The sequence below is a fragment of the Rattus norvegicus genome, chromosome 5 (genome assembly GCF_036323735.1).
Source record: "Rattus norvegicus strain BN/NHsdMcwi chromosome 5, GRCr8, whole genome shotgun sequence".
Taxonomy (NCBI): domain Eukaryota; kingdom Metazoa; phylum Chordata; class Mammalia; order Rodentia; family Muridae; genus Rattus; species Rattus norvegicus.
This window is the reverse complement of record NC_086023.1, coordinates 20097762-20121192: the sequence shown is the minus strand read 5'-3', so window position 1 is coordinate 20121192 and position 23431 is coordinate 20097762. Positions and strand designations below refer to the sequence as shown.

Sequence of the window (23431 nt, the reverse complement as noted above, 5' to 3'; positions counted from 1 at the left end):
TCTGAAGATGTCAGCTAGCATACTATTTTGAGCCATGTCACATTTTTCTTGTGGTAGCCAACTCTAATTTAAAAGCCTTTGCTTCCTGACACAAATTGAATTCTTCTGTGAGAAATTTTAACTAAGCACATGTTTCTCATAAGAGTATTTCTTCACACTGCTCCATGAATCTATGCTATACGGAATGTATGCGTCCAATCTAGAACTAGTCCACTACAGCAAAAAGTCACAGCGCTGATTTCCTATGCCTGGTATCATAATGATGTAGGCATGTCAGTGATACATTTTAATTATTCTTTGACAATTTTATACATCTATCTGTCGAGTTTGAGTCCGGTTTATCTCCTATTAAGTTCTCTTACTCCTCTTCCTCTGAAAACCTTTCCAACAAGCCTCCTACTTTGACATTTTTTTCTTTCCTTTCTTTCTCCCTTCTTCCTTCCTGTCTGTCTGTGTTTCTTTCAGTCCCACTGAGTTTAATTGAGGTTGTCTGCCTGAGCATATCAGATGCAGGGTATGGGTATGGGTTACTTTCTAGAACATGGACAATGTATGAGTGGCTACACTGTGGAAGAAAATGATTCCCTCAGAACCCACTGCATGCCCAAAACCTCACAGTGAACGATGGGACCTGAAGAGCCCTTCTTCTGTGCATCACAAAATAGTAACAGGTTTGTTTGGTCTTCTGCTGATCTTAGGCAGATCACCACAACATCAGTGAGTTTGTACATGCAGTGAGCTTTTATTGTCCAGAAGACACTTGTGACCATCTTCCCCAACCTCTAGCTCTTAAATTCTTGCCACCCCATATTCACATTGTCTCTGAGCCTTGGTAGGGGTGATATATTTGACCTGTCTCATGCTGAAGACTCTATAGTCACTTGGTCTCCACAATTGATTAGCTGTGGTTTCTGCATTAACTGCCACCCACTGTGGAAACAAGCTTCTCTGATGAAATTTTAGAGACACTAGATTGATGTCATATCCTTTTAGTTGTGAGTCCAAATATAGTCCAACAAGCCCAACAGTAGTGAGTTCTCTCTTGGGGCCTATGGCCTTCCCAGCTACAGGCTACTGCTCACATTTACACTAAAGCCATCAGATTTCTCTTGTAGACTAAGCATCAAACTAAATTAGTTTAGCCACCCTCATAGTTAACTGGGTCGTTTTTATCAATTACTGTTTAAAAGAAATAATAGTTTAGCCAATAAATAATTTTCAAGAACCATTTTGTTAAAGGTAAAATTCTAGTTCTATATAAAAGATGTTATTGGGGAAAAAAAGAAAAATTCAAAGACTGGCATGGTGGCACAGAATTCATTCTGAGGATTATATAGGTCCTGGGCCAGACTGAAAAAGTACTGCATTGTTTCCTTCTCTTTGATGATGGTTACATCACAAAGCACAGGATTTGATGGATGCAGGACATTATCCTTGCCAATAAGAGTATGTTTGAGAAAAAAATGATCAAACAAATATAGAAACTGGAAACTCAAAGCACACTAGGATTTGGAGCACTTTGTTCATGATCCATTTGCATCATGAAAATGGGCATGTTTGACTGTGTTAAATAATATACTGTTCTTCCTAAAGCAACTGCAAAGGAGCAAAGTAGAGAAACAAACCAAAGCAAGAAGGCAAGGCTACTGCATACTTTCTGATGACAATGGTGAGGGACATCTGGTCTTGGATTCTGGTGGTCTGGTCTTGTTTTCTCCTTGGCTCGGTGTTGCAGACATTCCCATTGGGTTCTCCCTGCCAACTGAAATTAATATTTTTAAAAACTGAAAGACATGATTCTTTCAAAACCCCTGCCTCTCCTCAGAATAGTCACCATATGCTCAGTACCAAATTTCAGTTTTCCCATTGTTTGCATTTCAATGCCTACTCAGTTCATTTCATTCTTATTATACAGTTACCAGAAAATGACTTACCAGCAGGCTGTGCATAAATGGAATTCCTATAAAGCCTACTCACTGCTCTGTATTCTAAGCAATAGCTTAACATCACAATATGAATCAAATGACTTATTCAAGATGTTTTCCTTACCGATTCTAAATGAGAGCTACTTAAATAATCTACTCTTTGCCTTTCTCGAAAGAAGAAACAGCCTAAAGCATCATTCAAAGAGAACTTTGTGATATCTTACTAGAATATGAAAACCAATGAAATAAATTCACATCTATAAATGAAGAAAAGAAAAAAAATAAATGAAGAAAAGAGCACTACATAGTTTTCTCTTATTCATTTATAAAAATGAAAGCAGTTTGGTAGGAGGATTCAAAAATAGGTACCCTCCAACTTCATTGAACAACAACTTTGATTTAAGCTGCTTATTCAATAGTGTTATTTTTACTTAGAATGTCAAAGTTAAGTTGTGTTTGTTCTTTAGGAACAAGCATAGGATGGGTGCTGTCTCTTAGATGACAGTCATTTAGAGCGTGAATGTTGAGTTTTAGACAGTGCATCCCCACACTCATAAAGATGTCTGACTATGTCAGATTATAAGTAGTCAGTAACAACACACCTTCACTCAAAAACTTGGATGACTCATAAAATTAGAAAGCACACAAACCCCCTAGGTGCGCAGTGAGTGACACTTAATGACAGGAATGGTGCACACACAGAAGGACACTGATCTGAAGGACTCCTGAGACATTGTACCTTATTTGTTGTGGACATATTATGAGGTATAAATTCACAATAATGACCTTTACAGCACCAAGCACTGGTTTTCCCATTTGATTTGTTTATTGTATATTTTTTAAACACTCAGGATGGGAAACAATAGGGGAATTCAAAATATTAAAAAGGAAAATTGATTAAACTTCTACATTTTCACTAGGACAAAACATGAACTTGAAAGAAAAAGATTCCTAAGCACAACTTAGGATCCACTTGCCTATGTAAATAATAAATATCTGGGATTATGAAGGAATATGAACCAATCATCCAGTTGTCATGATATTAGAAAATAAAAGAAATGCCTAAAACAGTTTTCGTGTTTATGGGGTTACAGCCCACAGGGGGTACACCTAGATGATGACCTCTTATACACGTGGAGAATGCTTCACGGGAGCTATGCAAGAAGTATACAGGAAATATAAGGAAGAAAGTAATATCCTTCATTCGGCAAATGAAAGATCAAGGAACTTCCTGTCTCTCTATGCAGAGGGAATAGGTAACTCACAAAAGGTTCAAGTTCCAAGTACTAAAAAGAGTCCTCCAATAACACTCAGAATTGAAGACTATACTACCATTGTACTCTCCTACCTAAATTTCACAATTGTAAAAGGAGTGTGAGAGGCTGTGGATGGTCAAGATGTTGAATGCTTGCCTATCATACATTAAGTTCCAGGTTTGATCCCTAGTGCCCCCTAAAACTGAGCATCATGGTAGATGTCTATAATCCTACCATCCAAGAAAAGGAGAAAGGAAGATCAGTATTTCAGAGGTCATCCCTGGTTATTTTGGTACATAGTGAGTTTGAGACCAGCCTGGTCTACATCAAACACTATTTTGAAATTTAATCAATTAAAGTTTAAACATTAAAAGGAAACTTAAAACATTAAAATTTGAATGTGAAAATTTATTAGCAGCAGTGTAAAAATGATAACTATAATGAAGGTGAAAGCGTTGGAATTTTCTATCTAGACAATATAATGGTATCTCATTGTAAACTCAATGTTAGTTATGACTCTTCAAAATTAATTAGTAAAAAATATTGTTTTATGTTTAAAAAATAACAAAATATAAATTATTGCAACAATGAATTTCTGTCACATTTTAATAAGTGAGATTATTGTACACATAATTCGAATCTGATGAATTGACTACTATTGCACTTAGACTTTATGTACAGATAGTTTTGTTTTCAGACTTTTTTGAAAATCAAGCAAAAATGAAATTTCTAAACACATTTTAAATGCAAATATCTGTAAGACTTCATAGGGGTCATTGTGGCCTTTGTGCTCACAGACATGCACTATAGGACCCTAGAACGTAAACCACACAAGGTTGCTCCTTCAAGAGAAGGATTATAAAACCTGTTCTCCTCCAAAAATGCTGGAGTGGACGTGCTTTCTAGCCTGGTGTCCTTTGTTCTATGTGTGTGCCTAGATATTTTTTGGCACTGCCTTCTCCCCAGACTCTTATCACAAATCTGTTTCTCTCAGTTCATCGATAGAACCTATCTTTTGGACCTTCCAAATGAGTTTTCATGCAGTCATGTCTGATGATTTTAGCTTACTTTCTTCCTTGAAGAGGTTTTTTGTATGCTTCGTTGTGCTTGCCAGACTGAGTTCATCATCCCAAAATCATTTTCAAAAAAAGAATATGTTGTACTTACATGTGCCTAAAATAAATCACTGGGGGGCAGACTACTGAAGTTTGAACAAACACTGGCTACGGGATCATGTTGAGCTGAATTACCTTTTTGTCTCCTGTGGCTCATCATTTTGTGGGACTCAAAGTTAGAGAACCCCCTTATGAGATATAAACCTACAATTATTTTTTGAAATCTTATATTATTATCATTATCATTATTGTTATTTATTAGTGCTGTGTGTGTGCATGTGTGTGTTTTGGTTACTTGATATGTAATATCTATTCCATGTTTATAGGTATATATCTACACTGATAGAGATATAGATAGATAGATAGATAGATAGATAGATAGATAGATAGATAGATAGACAGACAGACAGACAGGGCACATTCATGTCATGGCACAAATGTGGAGTTAAGGACAGTTTTGTCCACTGTTCTCTTACTTCATCTTTACATGAGTTCCAGGAATTGAACTCAATTCATGAAACTTGTATAGAAAGCTCCTTTACCCAATGAATGATCTGAATGGATGCAAGAAATCCTTTCTGTAACAAAAATGTAGTATTTAATCCATATCTTTAGCTCTACACTTTTTCAGATTGTTGAGCTGGTGTCTATTGTTTTTTTTTTCATAAAGAGGCTTGCTCATACCACAATACCTAGCCAGAAATCAAAAAAGAAAAGACAAAATTGTGCGTATGAATTAAGCCAGTGCCTTAAGGCCTTGAATCTGTTTACTCTGGTCTCAGTTATATGTGAGAAGGAGGACACTGAAGCTGATGGAACATTCACGTTCCCACAGTCTAAGGTTCTCTTAGCCCCACACAGAGGCAAATTTCATTATTTGAGTTTATATGTGCTGGTATTACTTGGAGTAATAGGAATGAATGAAATTCAAAAAAATCCATATGTCTAGATAATAGATCTAGATACTCCTGACCACTCATTCAGTAGAATGAATGATCTGTCTGTCTGTCTGTCTGTCATACCAATTGAAATGAGTTGAACAGCAAATACTTGTGCAGCACGCACAGAACGTTAGACACCCTTAGATGTTAAATCACATGGTTTCTACACCAGCACTGAGTCAGAGCGGTCTTGTCTTCATTTTACAGAAGAGACACATGTAGTCCAGTAGGTATGTGGGCACTCAGCTGCTAAGAGGCCAAACTAGGGTCTGAACATCAACGGTCTTACCCTCATAGCCTGTGTACTAAAAGAAGAGCTTACTGCTCAATCCAGTTACCCTCCCAAGCTTCTTGCTATTTGTAGAGCAAACCTGATCTATTAGAATACCCGTGTCTAGATACACAGAGGATCGCACAACCTCTGTGTTCTACTTCTGTTGCTCTTTCCTCTCCCCATTCTACTCTGAGTTTCAAAAAATGATGAGAAAACGCCTCAGGTTGTGTTGAAATACAAATAACTCAAAATTCATCCATTTCAAAGTGTCGGCATTTTTTGCTTCTTCCTGGAGAAAGTTCAACCTATCAACCATTTTTATACAGTACCAATTCTGGAAGATTCAAATGATTCTAAAATTATAAAAATTATTGGGGTAGTTACTGGAATGTATTAATCAACTGTCTCTCACACGAAACCTTGTAAGGGCTTTCTGGGATGGAACGGTTTGTCTTGTGATTGAAATAGCACAAACCTCTGCACATTGAAGGAACAGTGGCAAGGAGTGATCATCTAGTCCACTGTGATCATCTAGTCCACTCTAGCAGAGTTGTTAAGCATCATCTATACCACTAATCACCTTGAAAGACATAGGAATATCACCACCTTTTCATCTCAAATACATGTCCCTGCATATTTTCATAGGATTTATTTACTAAAACTATGCACACTTCCAATTTCAAATGTTCATAGACTCAAGCAGAAAAAGAATCTTACTACAGTATAATGTTACTATTCTTATGTGCATCTAACAAAGCAGAATGTGAGATGCTTATTTAAGGACATGCTGATAGCACATCAAAATGAAACCAAGGCACGTCATACTACTGGGTGGATGTTGCTTATTCAACAAATACAGTCAAATTACCTACTTTGAACCTAGCGCTAAGCTGCATTTACAGATGCTGTTGGGATGGGATCGATGGGATCATGTACTGAGTGTTCAGGGGAGCTAATAACAGAGCAGGAAAACAAAAGAGTGACAGTGTAAGTTACAGATGAGCACCCACTCCTATGCTTTCCTGGGCTGGTAGGTAACTCAGCAATCCTGAGAAAACTGCAGTGGCTTAAGGATAAATATCTGTCTAGACACAGTGGCTCCTGCACGCAAAGGTCACCCTGCACATAAGAACCAAGCTCTGTGCTTTCCTTCTGTGAAATGTTCAGTGTCTGTTGAGAGTAAAAATAAATTTCTGAGAGCAGTTGCAGCTGCTTACTCTGCTGTTGTACTCTTCATTATTCCAGATTGGAAAAGCAAAGCTTGGCCATAGATGCCAAGGGGCTTACTGAGTGTGAACATGCACCCCCTAACACTGGGATCTCCCCCAGCCCTGGAAACCAAGAACGAGAACTGCACGTAAGGAAGCACTGAAGAAAATACACTGTCCGTGTTCTCTAACAGAACTGAAGTGTAGAGTTTGTAAAGTGACTTTTCCCTTTGTGTTGGCAAGTGTAACCTCTTAGCACCCCATCCATCATTCCTTCTTTTCATCTTCTCTTCTATTTTTATAAATTTACTTGTAATTATCAGTATTCATTCTTTCTTATCTTCTTTGTTCCCTTAATTTTTCCCTTTCATTCTTTTTTTTCCCCAGAAGCTCACTGCCTCCTACTAACTATTCCCCAGTCTTCTGCTCTACCCTGCAACCTTCTGTGTCCTTTCATGTCACCCGCAGCCATGCAGACTTCCAATGGGCAATTGCACATCCATTGTGCTGAATGGGAATGGTATTCTGTGACAGTCTATGGGGAACAGAGGGCGGAACACCTGTTGGTTTTACCAGTCCAACAATTTATAAGGTCTTATACAAAACCACTAAGGTTTAAGTGACATTGATCCAAAAAAGTATAAATGTTTTATATGGGATATGGCCATGTATATACTATTAGGAACTCAAACCACATTCTTGCTTTAAACAATCTTCTGTAAGATATCACACATATGTGGGTATGCACAGAGAAGTGCATGTACGTACACGTGCCCCCACACACTCTAACAAGAAAACAGAAGCTAAAAGTCACAGTGACTAAGCCAAATCTTATAAAACAGCACCAGGCAAGTCTTAGAAAGAAAAAGGAATACCATTGAGGCAGTTTTAAAATGGAATATTGCTACTGAATTGGTCTCTTTCTTCAAGCAAGGATATGCCCTACTCAAATTACTTAAATAAAGTCTCCAAATCCTTCATTTTCTAAGAACATGAACTTACATGTATGAGAAACCATTCCAAAACAGTCACACTTTTTCTTGTCATTTGACTTTTTCTCACCTGTATTTTATTTTTTAAAACAAAGTCCATTTATTTTTATCTTAATACTAACATGCATCCCCTACTGTTTTTTAAAACTTGAAGTATTAAAAATTGTTAGGTATAAAACTAAGAATTTCAAGAGCTTTGCCCTCTGTTACTACACATAGATATATTCATCAAAACAGAATATTCAATGTGCCTTGTAGTGATGAGTTATATGTCAACTTGACACAAGGCAGAGTTTTCTGTGAGTAGGGAACACCAACCGAGAAAAGGACTCTAGAAGATTTGTATGTAGGCAAGGCAGTAGAGTATGTAAATAATTAGTGATTGATGTAGGAAGCTCAAACCTATTGTGGGTTCACCACCCTGGACTGGTGGACCTGAATTCTATCAGAAAGCAAGCTAAGGAAGTCAGTGAGCAGCACACCTTCATGGCCTCTGTATCAGCTTCTGCCTCTAGGTTCCTGCCCCTTTTCCTGTTCTGCTATTGATGGTGGTGATGATGATGATGATTGTGGTGATGGTGATAGTGATGGTGATGATGGTGATGGTGATGGTGTGTGTGTGTGTGTGTGTGTGTGTGTGTGTGTGTGTGTGTGTAATAAACCCTTTTCTCCCCCTAATTGCTTTTGGTTATGTTGTTTCAACAAGAAACATTAAACCTAACTAATACAGTAATTAGTAAGAGGATCATTGGACATTGTTATAGCAAACCTGACTAGGTTGCTTTGGGGGAGGATTGTGGAAAATGGAGGATTATGAAAGAATTTTCAAATGTTGAGCTAGAAAAGCCATTGAGTGTTCAAAATTTGGTAAGCTGTTCTGTGAAATCTTACAAGATATGAGTATTAAGAACACTAAATCCTGACACTTGCTGAAGCCAATAAGTACTTGCAGACAGGGGCCTGGTATACCTGTCCTCTAAGAGACTTTGCTAGCACATGCCAAGGCAGATGCAGATACAGCCGACCATCGAACTGAGGTCAGGGAGCACTACTGTAGAAAAAATAGGGAAGGTGTGAAGGAGGAACCCCAAAGGAAGAACAACAGTATCAACTAACCAGATTTCTCAGAACTCCCAGGGACTAAACCATTAACCAAAGAATAAACATGAGTTGACTCACAGCTTCAGCTACATATGTATCTGACATCAACGAGAGGGGAGGTACTTGGTCCAGTGGAGGCTTGCTGCCCCAGTGAAGGAGGATGCTAGAGGGGTGAGGCAGGAATGAGTTGGTGGGTGGGGAAGCACCCTCTTAGAGGCAAAGGGAAGGGAGGAGGAGGAAGGGTTGGGGAGGAGAGACTGGGAAGAGGAACAACATTTGAAACATAAAAAAATAATTTTCAAAAAGTATATTGAGAAAAATGCAGATAATGGATGCCTTAACTGTAAAGTTCTAAGGAAAATTTGAGAGTCCCTTGAAAAGACTATGGGGTCTACTGTGTATTCTGATTTAAGAATCTCTGGTTCTGGTCATCTGGGGCTAAAGAATTGGTCCTAATTAACAATATACCAGAACCACTTAAGAAAACCTTTGCTTTACTAGGACAATTGATTCTGGTTAGCTGGAACTGAGAAACTAGCAGTGACTAAGAAGAGACCAACATCACTAAGGTGAAATCTTCTGGGAAGTGTTTCCTCAAAGTGAATATACAGAAACTTGTGCTATGGAGCCAGACAATGTTGTACTTCATGCTGGCAGCTTAATGTGGTAGTGTAAGAGTCACTCAAGGGGACTGACTTTGAAGACTTATGGGTGTCAGGGAGAGCAACTGATGTGTGACAGGGCTGAAGTTCCCGAAGTGAGCCTGGGAGAAGCTATTGGTGAAAATTAAACCCAGTTGCAGCATTTTGAACACACCAGTACCATTATGTAACTACCAAGAATGGCAGTAACCACGGACTGGAGCCGACGTGAAGCTAGAAGACAAGCAGTGTGTGCTGCAGACAACAGAGCCAGAGAAGTCGTCCAATCTCTTTGCAGGAGGAGCCCAGGGGGTTCTGCATGAATCCCAGACATTTGACAATTAGTTATGTACACTGTTGGGAGTTTGGTTTTTCATGGATATAATTGTGATTGTGCCCTGGTGTTTCCCTCTTGGTCTTAGAGAATCTTTAACTTACTTAAAAACAGTCCACAGTTGAAAGATGTGAACTTTTAAATAAATTATCAAGTTTCATAGAAACTCAATTTTAAAAGAAACTATTTTTTAAAGAGACTTTAAAATTTTGAGTGTTTAAAGACTGTAAGACTTTTAAAACTTAGGACATTTTATATTGTGATGTTGATATTAATCTGTGATCTTGGAGATGATCAAGAAAGAAAAGGCTATAACTTAACAACATGCTTGATTATCAAGTTGACAAGGGGTCAATTGTACAAGCTAGTTTTGTGTTAATTTAACAAAGCTATAGTTATGCGGACATACAATTTAATGTTTAAAGGACCCCAAGGTCGTCAAACTTCTGTACTTTATGTTAACTACTTGAAAACTTGAGGGAAGCAGTCTTCATTGTTCATTTCCTCCTGACACTTTAAGTATGATTATAAGGAAAGAAGTCCAGTAGCTGGTATTTTCTTATGAAAACTACAATGAAGCCTTTAGACAGTCTACGAGGGTCATAATAAAGTCAAGCAATTTAAAGTCTTTGAAGTAAACATACATTGGATGACACGTGGATAGAAGCAAACACTCTCATTTTTAGTATAAATGACGGGTTTTGCCTGTCCATCTGGTTGAAGTCCAACAAACAGCCCTGGGCTCTTCAGAGATTCCAGACTTATAGATGCATTTTCCAGGTTCTTCTTGATTTTAAAATGACAATCAGTGTCTCCAGTGCCCTATAAGTAATATAACATGATTTCACCAATGTGAGCAAACACTGGACAGAACCGAAAGCCACTCAGTCCCAAGAACATAATTTTTTTTTCAAGCCATCTGCATAAATCTAAAATCTTTTAAAACTTTTTCCATAAGGTCTAGACACAGAAGCTGTATTATGGGCAAAGGAAGGGCTAGGAACATGGACCTCTAAGTCACACAGCAGCTTCGCCTAAGGAAAGGCCACTGTGTAGTGATCATTTCAGTGCTGCTCACCTCCAAAGATGAACACAGAATATTAAAATACAAAATTATCTTTTTAAAAATAAAGCCACACATTGCTTAATGACAAGGATACATGCTAATAAATGCACCATTAATCCATTTATCATTGTAAGAACATCACGATGCATTTATACAAATGTGTGTGAGAGAGCGAGATAGGCACAGAGAGAGATGTGTGTGTTACAGCCCATTACATCTATGGCTATGATGACCAAAAGCCATGAGAGGAAATAAAGATAAGAGAAAATACTACAACTAAAACACATTATGCTGCTTTTATAGTAAACTTTCCAAATATAAGAAGAAATGTGCTCTAAAGTAGTTGTAAATGGTAAGTAAATATGCCCCAGCACAAAGCTTCATTATCACTGTCATATACTATATACTATCTATAATTGCATCCACTATACTTTTATACCACTGGGATCACATATTTGTGTACAATAATATCTTCACAGACATGAACAATGTCACATCATGATATTATAATTATATCACCAGGTAAGAAACACGTTTTAGTTCCATTATTTTATGATACAGCTTCCAAAAATTATCAAATATATGCTATGACAATGCTTTAAAGCAGGCCACTTGATCACATGGTCATTCACAGTAGAAACCATGTGGTAATTTCACTTGTGATTGTGCACTTTTGAGATTGAATTTTCAGGTAAGCACAAGTATTTAAAGATTGTCAATAAAATATTTAAGATAGGCAATGGTGGTGCATCCCTTTACTCCCAGCACTCAGAAGGCAGAAGTAGGTGGATCTCCATTAGTTTGATGCCAGCCTGGTCTACAAAGTGAGTTCCAGAAAAGCCAAAGCTATACAGAAAAACCATGTCTCAAGAACAAACAAGCAAGCAAGCAAGCAAGCAAGCAAGCAAACAAAATCATTCCAACTTAGAAGTCTACTAGTGACCACTAGTGTTGCATCTCCCCTCTTAAGGTATTCACAATATTAGAATATATTTAACTATTTAGTGCTTTGAATTTTTCATTGGAAGATTTAAGAGTTATAAAAATGAGTTTTATGAAAACGAATTAAGATTTCTGTAGCAATTATTATTTTACTTAAAATAAAACATTACATTCTGTTCTTAGTTCAAATGTTAGGTTGCTGCCAATAAGAATCAAATGTCTGTCTATGTCTCTCTCTTATTTTATAAATGCAAATTAATCAATATCCACATTCTTCTACTTTTGTTATTGATAAAATAACATAAATGGCTTTTACTTGTCCATGGTCAAGCACCAAACACCACAAAGAAAGATAAGAATAGCATAATGGACTTTCGCTGTTAGTCTCTGTATAGCTATGACACTTCTCCATTAGTAAATATTGGGTTTGTTCTGCTTTCCGTGTGTTGTTATTTTTAAGAAATTCTTAAGGTTATTTTGTATCATATTCTTTCCCCTCCACCATCTCCTTCTCTCAGATTATTCCCATCCTCTTTAGCCACCCAAATTTGTATTATTTTTCTGTCCTAAAAAAGCATGAAATACAATTTGAGTTGGCAAACTCTTCCTAGACCTGAGGAGTGACCTGGAGTGTGGTTGACATAGCCATTGTCACTCCTCTAAAGAAACTGAACTTCTTCCCTCTCTCAGCAGCTGACAATTGCAAACATCTTTTTAGTTAAGTGTGAGATTTTGTGTCACCTTCTCTTTCTCTGTGTTAGGACTTTATAGCTTGGAATTGTGTAGGATTTGTGCATGCTATTACATTCTCTGTGAGTTCGTATGTCCATCAGCCCTACTGGGTTTCTAAAATGCTATTTTCTTACCCACCACCTAATATTCTTAGAACCTTTCCACCTCATCTTTCATTTAGATTCCTTATCCTTTAAGGGGGATTTGGACTGCAGAGAGACAAATAACCCTATTAAAAGTGGGGTACGTAGCTAAACAAAATTTCATAACTGATGAATATCGAATGGCTGAGAAGAACCTAAAGAAATGTTCAGCATTTTCAGTCATCAAGAAAATGCAAATCAAAACAACCCTGAGATTTCACCTCACACCAGTCAGAATGGCTAAGATAAAAAACTCAGGTGACAACAGATGCTGGTGAGGATGTGGAGAAAGAGGAACACTCCTCCATTGTTGGTGGGATTGTAGACTGGTACAACCATTCTGGAAATCAGTCTGGAGATTCCTCAGAAAATTGGACATTGCACTACCTGAGGACCCAGCTATACCTCTCTTGGGCATATACCCCAAAAGGTGCTCCAACATACAACAAAGACACATGCTCCACTATGTTCATAGCAGCCTTATTTATAATAGACAGAAGCTGGAAAGAACCCAGATGCCCTTCAAAAGAGGAATGGATACAGAAAATGTGGTACATTTACACAATCTACTCAGCTATCAAAAACAATGACTTTATGAAATTCATAGGCAAATGGAATAAACTAGAAAATATCATCCTGAGTGAGGTAACCCAATCACAGAAAAACACACATGGTATGCACTCATTGATAAGTGCATATTAGCCCAAATGCTTGAATTACCCAAGATGCACAGACCATATGAAATTCAAGAAAGATGACCAAAATGATGCTTTACTTTTTCTTTAAAAGCGGACCAAAATTACCCATAGGAGTGGATAGGGAGGCAAAGTTTAAAACAGAGACTGAAGGAACGGCCATTCAGAGCCTGCCCCACATGTGGCCCATACATATACAGCCACCAAACTAGATAAGATGGATGAAGCAAAGTCGTGCAGGCTGACAGGAACTGGATATAGATCTTTCCTGAGAGACACAGCCAGAATATGTCAAATACAGAGGCGAATGCCAGCAGCAAACCACTGAACTGAGAACGGGACCCCCATTGGAGGAATTAGAGAAAAGGCTGAAAGAGCTGAAGGGGCTTGAGACCCCATATGAACAACAATGCCAACCAACCAGAGCTTCCAGGGACTAAGCCACTACCTAAAGACTATATATGGACTGACCCTGGGCTCCAACTGCATAGGTAGCAATGAATAGCCTAATAAGAGCACCAGTGGAAAGGGAAGCCCTTGATCCTGCCAAGGCTGGACCCCCAGTGTACGGGTTTGTTGCGGGGGGTGTTAGTGGGGGGGTGGATGGGGAGGGGAACACTCATATAGAAGAGAAGGGGGAGGGGTTAGGGGGCTGATGGACTGGAACCCGGAAAGGGAATAACATTTGAAATATAAATAAGAAATACCCAATTTAATAAAAGTGGAAGAAAAAAATCAAATTAATAAAAAAAAGACACCCCATTTAGAGTTGAGTGTTCAGAAGTCTCTCATTCACTGAACATTGTCCAGTTGTGGTCTCCATGTCATCAAATTCAAGAAAAAGCTTCTATTATAAGAATTGAGGAATAGACTGATCTACAGGTATGTTGGTTTACCATTAAGAGTCATTTTATTGTTGTGTTCATATACAAGAATGATAATATTTTCCCCTAAAGCTCCTAACCTATCTAGTCTCAGGTTCTTGGTCTCATTAACAGTGTAAGGAATGGACTGCATTTTATGAAGCAGGCCATAAATACAATTTTAAAGAAAAGTAGTAACTCTCATAACATTAGTGCCACTATTGTATCAGTGGTCATATTTGATGGGCATGTTGCTATTGTAGTTCACAGGGTTTGTAGCTGGGTGTGATTGATGAATACATTTCTCTTTTGGTACCATGTAAAGTTCCTTCCATCATCATGAACACTGGTCAATAGAGATGAAACTTCCAGTTTAGCACCAGTTCAATTTCTCCATCTTTGATGCTGTAAGTATGGTGTCTTTAAAAATAGAGTCTTACCTTTAGGTTGTAGAGGGTAATCAATAGCATTGACAATAGCCCATAATGTTTGGGTGGTCTATAGGACTTCTTTGCCTAACATTTCCAAAAAATGTGACTCATTCCTGGCACTGTCATTTTTATTTGGTATTTCATCTTGCCCCAGTCAGAACAGCTGTGATTAATAACAGACGATAACAAATGATAGTAGATACTGTTGAGGATACAATGAACACATGCTCCCTGCTAGTAGGGATGCAAAATGGAACAGCTCTGTGGAAATCACTGTGAACACTCCTCAAAAACCTACACATAGATTTAAATGGTGTCTCATTAGAGTATTGTCCCTCACATTATATGGTAAATCAATTTAAATTCCTTCCATATGTTTATGTGTCTTAAGAAGCTTCTACAGTAGTTGGTTTCCATGTGGTCTTAATTCTTTTCTATCCCTTCCCCAACCCTAAAATGCCTATCTTCTGCTGCCTTTAATCCCGTTTCAATTTTTCCTTTATTCCCTTATAACTGTATTTTATCTCCTCTTCCATGGTAGATCTTGTCTTTCCCCAGTTCCTTACTAGCCTCTAGAGGACTAGCCACTAGTCCTTTGAGGTTATTCCAAATAAAACACATGTACCTAATGTTTAAGCATAGGCATTGAGATTAATAAATGGGACCTCAAGACATTAAAAACTTCTTCTATACAACAAAGGACACCACCATCAAGCTAAAAGGCAACCTACAGAATGGAATTTTTTTTTTACCAACTATATATCTCACAGAGGGTACGTATCTAGAATGGACAAAGAACTTCAAAAAACTGAACATCAAGGGAACAGATACATTAACTTAAAATGATGTATAGAACTTGATAGATGGTTCTCAAAAGGTGAAACACACATAACTAAGAAATATCTTTTAAATGTTCAATATTCTTAGCCATCAGGAAAATGAAAACAGTTGAGATCTCATCCTACCTACTCAGAGTAGCCAAGATTAATAAAACAAATGATACAAAATACTACAAGAGATGGAAAAGGAGCTACACATTCATTGCTGGTAGGACTGAAAACTGATTCAGGTAATATGAAAGATAATTTGGCCATTCTTCAAAAATTTTAAAATCGATCCACCACATGGTCTACCTCTACCAATCCTAGTCATATATCCAAGGGACTCTGTATTCTACTCTAGAAATGCCTGATCATCCATGTTCATCATTATTCTACTCACAAAAGCAGGACTTGGGCAGCCTAGATATCCATCAACTGATTAGTAGATAATGAAAATGTGCTACATCTATACAACAGAGTATTACTCAGTTGCTAAAGAAATTAATTTGTAGGTGAAGAGATGAAGCTGTCAATGACCATCCTGAGAAATATAACCCAAACCCAAAAATACAACACTCACATGTTTTCTCATGTTTGTGTATATTAGCTTTGACTCTTTAGACCTGTGTGCTATACTTGGAAGTTAAACACTGTGTTTTTAAATAGTTTGTGTGTTTCCTCAAAGATTTATATGTTGAGAACTTCTCCAATGCAAAATCTACAAGGTGCTTTAACAGGCAGAGTCTAGAGTGAAGTTATTAGGATTGTATTCCACCTGAAAAGATCTTAGGTCCATCGAGCATTTTAATTAATGAGTTTTTACAAAAGTGAGCCTGGGCCCTGAATGCCTCTAATTTCCTGTTTTAAGATGTCATTTCCTCTCAAAATGTTCTCTCTATATTTACCATGGGGTCTTGCTCTGGCAAGAGGTCTTTTGTTTGGACTTCTAACCACCAAACTGTGGGCAAAAGAAACCATTTTCTTCATAATGGTATTTCCTTCCTGTATTTAATTATAGTAGTGAGAAACTGACTAATGTGCATACCACAAGTCTGCGCAGAAACAAACTAATACTGGAAACTAGTCTGGGTCTGTAGAACAAAATCTTGTGGTCATAGTATTTGACTTTATGAACTCTTTTGTTTTCAAGTTTTGCATCTGGATAAAACCCAAGGAAGAAAGGGGGAAACAAACAAACACACAGATTAATAAGTATATATGTGTATAAACTTCAATTTTATTATGACCTATAACAGGTTAAGCTTTGAACTAAACAGAGAAATCAAGATATATATGTACTATTTTAGATGGGAAAAAATCAATCCTCTTTACTGAGCATGCTAACATGTACTAGAGCCATGTATGGACTTTAGTACATTGCATATTTTAGAGAAACTATGGTTTTATAATCTAATTATATATATATATAAATGTTTATGAACTTTAATTTTATTCTCAAATATAACACAGATATCCTATTGAATACTGGTGTCATGTTTTACTAAAGGGCTCAAAAATTGATTCACAATTTAAAGAACCTTTTCTGGAGACTTATCTTCCTTACCAACACTAAAGCTCATCCCTACTTCTAATGTTATTTTTTTCACACTTTGGTATTACACTCCTTTAAATTAAGTTAATCAAAGCCAGAAGCTGGAAACAACCCAGATATCCCAGGACAGAAGAATAGGTACAGAAAATATGATTCATTTATACACAATGGAATACTACTCAGCTATTAAGAAAAAAGACATCCTGTGTTTTGCAGGCAAATGAATGGAACTAGAAAACATCATCCTGAGTGAGGTAATTCATACCTAAAAGGGCATGCATGATATGCTTTCACTAATAAGTGGATATTAGCCACAAAAAAAAAAAAAAGGAACAGAATACCGAAGCTACAGTCCACAGAACTCAAAAAAGTCAACAAGCTGAAGGGCCCAAGTGAGGAAGCCTCAGTTCCACTTGGGAGGGAGAAGAAAGCAACCACAAGGGGGGAATGGAGGGAGGAAGGAGGGACAGAGAAGGGAAAGGGGATGGGGGTGGGGGAAGAAGGGAGCATGATCTGGTATTGGGTGGGGGAAAAGGACTGAAGCCCTGAGGGCCAGCAGAAAGAATGGAAACAGGAAACCTCAGGAGGAAAGAAGTTGGGAGGACCCTCTAGAATGTACCAGAGACCTGGGAAGTGAAAGATTCTCAGGACTCAAAGGGAGGGACCCTAGATAAAAGGCCCTACAGTGAGGAGAGGGAACTTATTGAACTCATCTTCAGCAGAAAGTCAGGGCATCAAGTGAGGGATGGGGTTGCTATCTCATAGTCAAAGCCCTGACCCATAATTCTTCCTGTCTGAAAGAAATGCAGGGATGGAAATGGAGAAGAGCCTGAGGAAGGTCCAGCGACAGTCCAAAGTGGATTCCTGCTCAAGAGGAGGCCCCAAGACCTGACACCATTACTCAGGCTATGGGGAGTTCACAAAAAGGGACCTATCATGACTGCCCTCCAAAAGACCCAACAAGCAACTAAAAGAGTCAGATGCAGATATGTGCACTCAACCAATGAACAGAAGCTGCTGACCCCTCTGGTTGAATTAGGGAAAACCTGGAGGAACCTGAGGAGGAGCGTAACCCTGTAGGAGGACTACCTGTCCCAATTAACCTGAACCTCTGAGATCTCTCAGACACTGGACCACCAACCAGGCAGCATACACCAGCTGAGATGAGGCCTCCATCATATACAGCAGAGGACTCCCGGGTCTGGGTTTAGTCAGAGAAGATGGACTTAACCCTCAATAGACTGGAGGCTCTAGGAAGTTTAGATGTCTGGTTGAATGGAAGGGGTGGAGACATCCTTGTGGAGACTGGGGGTGGAGGGGGAGGTATGGGATGTGGAACAGTTGAAGGGAGAACTGGGAGGGAAATAAAAACTGGAGTGTAAAAATAAACAAACAAATAATTTTTTAAAAATTAAGTTAAACAAGGACAGAAGGCAAACCCTACTACTTTTGTTACAGCTCTATGAACACACAGGCCTTCCCACCAAGCTCAACTCTTGGTTAGCACTGTTAAGTCTTGGTTTTGCCAATTTTGCTGATAAAACTGGTTTTTCTCTCTCTTTTGATAATAAGTGGCATTCTTCCCTCTAAATTCCACCATTGCAGAAAACTTCTCCTGACTACTGTTCAAATCAGTCTCTTTTCTAAGCCTTGTAGATGGATTTTAACTCAAATGGGATTTTTGATGTTCTATTTTTTCTAAATTATGATTATTTATATTTTGCAGTAGCACCTCAAGGAATGTTATTCCTACCCTTCAAGTGAAAAACTGAAAATTAAATTTAATAGAACTAAATTTCATGAGACTAAATTTTTCTTTATTCCATTTTTCTTTAAGCAAACAACAGTTCTATTTCATCCCCAGCCCTCTATCAACTGGATAAGATAATTCATAGAGAAAATAAAATAATGTACATTTTATGTACAAAAGGACCCTGCGTGGTCTTTTAATACTAGCAGCAATAACAGATTGTATGAAGCCATTTTTGGCTATCATGGTATGCATGCATCCCATGGTATGCATGCATCCCGTGTCTCTGTAACTTGTTAGAGAAGAAAAAAATCCTAGTGACTTCACCCAAAATGACATGTTAAATTTCTCTTTCATTCAGTATTTGTTGAGCACCTGCCAGATGTAAGGGCTTCTGAACTTGAGATATTTTAATAAAAAACCAAGTATTACTTTTTTATTCTACTAATATGGAGTCTATACATTCAATATTACTAATGTTCCAATCAGGCTTCTTTTCCAAAATGAATTGCTTGATGTCCTATTTCCTTAACAAATTTGTTTGAACCTGGTCAGAAAATAATTGTTGTTATCTTCAAGGCTTTCTGTATACCCTCAAAAACTAATATGTAGACCACGGTCTACATATTAATATAGCATTTTAACCACATTTAATGTAATTAAATTACAAATTTAATAGTGTTAAATGTGAGGTCTTTTGCTAGAAAACTCAGCTGAAATTCTTTATCTTGCATATGGCTACATTCATATATGACTTTATTAAACTTATTACTTTAAAAATATTTGATTAGGTAAAACATAATATTCTATAATTATTTGCCTAAAATAAAGTAGAACTTAATTAAATTTTATACATTGTGGTCTACTGGTCTAACATTGTATATACTTCAACATAACTCAAATAAAACAAGTATGTGTGCATTCATATATGCTTGCTTAATATTTCAACTTCTAATAAACATGAGCTGCCCTTAATTTTTATCTTCAAGTATCCTTTTAGTGAACAGAAAAAAAATGGATGAATCTTAGAGAATCGTCGTAGTTTCTTCGAACAGAACAGTTGTCCTTCACAAGCATCTTGATCTCCTTGGTGTACTTAACACATTGGTACACTAATGTTTTCTTTCAACTCCTACAGTTTTTTTCACTTGCAATCATTGAGCCAGTGAGCCCACTCTTGCTATCCTGAGGCTGCTACTCCTTGAAAGTAACTCCCTTACAACTGTCCACAGTGAACCACAAGTCTGTTATGAGCTTAATCCTTACTACAACAAAACCTATTAAAGTGATTTACTCCTACAGAATAAAATATTTTCTGGTGACAGAAATAGATTTGTTACAGGATCAACATCCCTTGTTTTAAAGGTATGTTTACCTATAAAAAAATGTTCTCAGATGTATGCTAGCAAACACATTGAAACAGTCATGCTTTTATCCAATGTAATTTGTTAGAGTAAGCTTTTGGGAAGCAGCAGTCTTCACCAAAGCACCCTTGGCCTGTTAAGGCATAGCGAAATGAACATCCATTACCATTTACATCGGAACACATCTTACATCCCCTGGGAGACAATGTGCACACTTTACTTCAACTTCTCAATATATACAAACCTCAATAATTACAAGACTGTTATCATTTGCCTTCCAAAGCAGTGTCATTCCTTAGTCTGGTGACTCCTGTCAGATACAGGAAGAGAAATGATGCTCTTCACCGTTATACATTAATAGTGACAGGAAGAGAGAAACACAGCATCTTGGCTACGGAGACTCACTGCCAAACCTTATAGGAAAATTTCAAGTCACACAACAAACTGAATCACTGAACATATTATAACATGCAGAACATGTTCAAAGGGATTACCTGAACATTTCTCAACAATATAAAAGGGGCTATGTTTTTTTCCTTGGTTGTTCGTTGCCTAGAAGGTAAAACTAAGACTTTATTATTGAAGATACCATGCACATTACACACAGAACTTGAAGAGAATGAGCTGAAGCTGACTGAAAAGCATTCGTCTAAGGACTACCTCTTATAGTGCCAAAAGGTGATATGTAAGCTGACAGAAGAAGAAAGAAACCAAGAGTACTATGGAGCTGTGCTCCTCTAAACCCAACTATGTGCTAGCGAGATCATAGTTCCAATATGTACTACTGGAACTTTTCTCAACAAGCATAATTCCAAACTGCAGTTTAAAATTTATCCTTATACACACAGGTATGTGTAACTCTCATCCCTAATAAAAAACACTTCTGTTTGCTACAGATGGAGACCATTACAGAAAGCCACAACTGGTCAAAATGCAGATGAAGAGCTACAGGCAATTAAGGGCTGCTGGGAGAAGGGAAATTAGTCATCTCCATAGATGAGTCCCCTAATTGGCTATCCAATACTAAGTAGTCAGGACTAAAACAATATACATTCAAACAATACTACATGACTCAGAGGGCTGCATTTACATATTTACTTACATGTATCTAACAATAATTATTAAAGACAAAGAGGTCATGAATTGAAAAACCAAGGGAGGTGCAGCAGGACCTGAAGGGAAGCAGGGAATGGTGTAATTATATTTTAATTAAATTTGGAAGAACAAATTAAAATGTTACCCTTAAATAATGAACAAAACTATTAAATTCTTTAAGTGATGAACTTTTTATAGTCAGCCAGATCATGTCCTACCCAAAGCTACTTAACTATTCATAGCACTAGCCCTCCCCTCTGAACTCAAAGCTCATGTTAGCATCCTGAAGACAGGCTTGAGGGTCACTGAACCTCTTATTTTTTCTTCATCATGTTGTCATGGCTACAATTCTTCCACTCTACAGAAACAAAGCATCAAAAGGAGGAACTGCCTACCATTCTGACTCAAGCCTGCGTTAAGACCTAGAAAAGCCACTATGACATTTTTCCTCCTTTTCTAAAGCTCCTCAGTGACAACCTTCCATATAATCAGAATGAAGAAATGTCCCCTAGTGACTCCAAGAAGAATTTGAACAACTGGCTTTACCAACTCCCCACTACTCACCAAGTTACTCCATCGGATAACTGGCCGTACTAAGTCCTGACTACTCACCAACTTTACCATTGAGTCCCCACTAATCATCCCTTTTACCATGGAACTGGCCTCACAAGTTGCCCACTACTCATCACTGAAGAAAGAGGCTTTAATATGTCCCTATTGCTCACCATTATGTCCCAGAGTTTTGTTCTTTGCCATACCTCCACACACCTCTCCAAAATTTCCCTGGGTCTTTGGTCTGCATTTCTGTGGGGAGCTAGACATTTCTATCGGCCTTTCTGTCACATAAAGTAAATCCATATAGTTTTCTCTTATTAATCCACTTTTCTTGTAGATATCAGCTATGACATTTCAATAGGAGAGGAAAGATATTATAAGTAAAATCATCAGATTTATGATAGAAACTTCCCCGTGGCCAATTATTATAACTACATTTTTTAAAACCATGTAGATCATTAGTGTGTCAGTTTGGGGTACAAATCTAGGGTGGTGATTGCTGCTGCTACTATTAACAATGTGATAATGACACTGATGGGAATAATCTGAGTTACAATAATGATAATAATGGTAGGTTATAATGTGAGTGGGAGGTGGAAAAGAAGCTCACTGTGTCCTGGCCAGGTATTCACTAGGATCCTCCCTTTGCTTTGCTCACCTATCTGGTGACAGACAGTATCAGGGAATTCACCACTCACTAGAAGTGGTGGAACTTTCCTGTTTAAAGAGCATTCAGGAGCCACTGGCTTCCAGGAGAGGCACTTTACATTCTCAAATCCTTTAGTAATAATGCTCCAATACAATAGTTTTTCCTTGAATATATTTAAAATTCTTACTAAAAATAACAAGAAACCAGAGATGTTTGATCCCTGAGTTGTGATTTATAGGACTTAAAGATCTTTAAAACTCATCAATTTTTTTCCATCTTTATTAAATTGGGTATTTCTTATTTAAATTATAATTGTTATTGCCTTTCCCGGTTTCCAGGCCAACATCTCCCTAAACTCTCCCCCTTCCTTTCTATATGGGTGTTCCCCTCCCATCTTCCCCTGTTACCGCCCTCACCCTAAATCCCTTTCACTGGGGGTTCAGTCTTGGCAGGACCAAGGGCTTTCCCTTCCACTGGTGCCCTTACTAGGCTATTCATTGCTACCTATGCAGTTGGAACCCAGAGTCAATCCATGTATATAGTCTTTAGGTAGTGGCTTAGTCCATGGAAGCTCTGGTTGGTTGGCATTGTTGTTCATATGGGGGTCTCAAGCCCCTTCAAGTTCTTTCAGTCCTTTCCGTGATTCCTTCAACGGGGGTCCCGTTCTCAGTTCAGTGGTTTGATGCTGGCATTAGCCTATGGATTTGCCATATTCTGGCTGTGTCTCTCAGGAGAGATCTACATCCGGTTCCTGTCAGCCTGCACTTCTTTCCTTCATCCATCTTATCTAGTTTGGTGGCTGTATATGTATGGCCACAATGTGGGGCAGGCTCTGAATGGGTGTTCCTTGTGCCTCTTTTCTAAACTTTGCCTCCCTGTTCCCTCCCAAGGCTATTCTTATTCCCCTTTTAAAAAAGGAGTGAAACATCTGCATTTTGGTCATCCTTCTTGAGTTTCATGTGTTCTGTGCATCTAGGATAATTCGA

General features: G+C 37.9%; 1 protein-coding gene across 8 annotated transcripts in view; it reads right to left on the bottom strand.

Moving 5' to 3' along the window:
• Window positions 1-23431, bottom strand: part of Rp1 (RP1, axonemal microtubule associated) — a 462084-nt gene that overhangs the window by 259619 nt on the left and 179034 nt on the right. For 7 of the 8 annotated variants that reach the window (XM_063288395.1, XM_063288397.1, XM_039110769.2 and 4 more), the window contains 2 exons: window positions 10432-10609; window positions 1655-1762 (listed from right to left, as the gene is read on the bottom strand). In XM_063288395.1, the coding sequence (XP_063144465.1) occupies window positions 1655-1762; window positions 10432-10609 (286 nt within the window). Of the gene's footprint in view, window positions 1-1625; window positions 1763-10431; window positions 10610-23431 lie in introns of all 8 variants that reach the window. The other variant, XM_039110772.2, reaches the window with a different exon arrangement.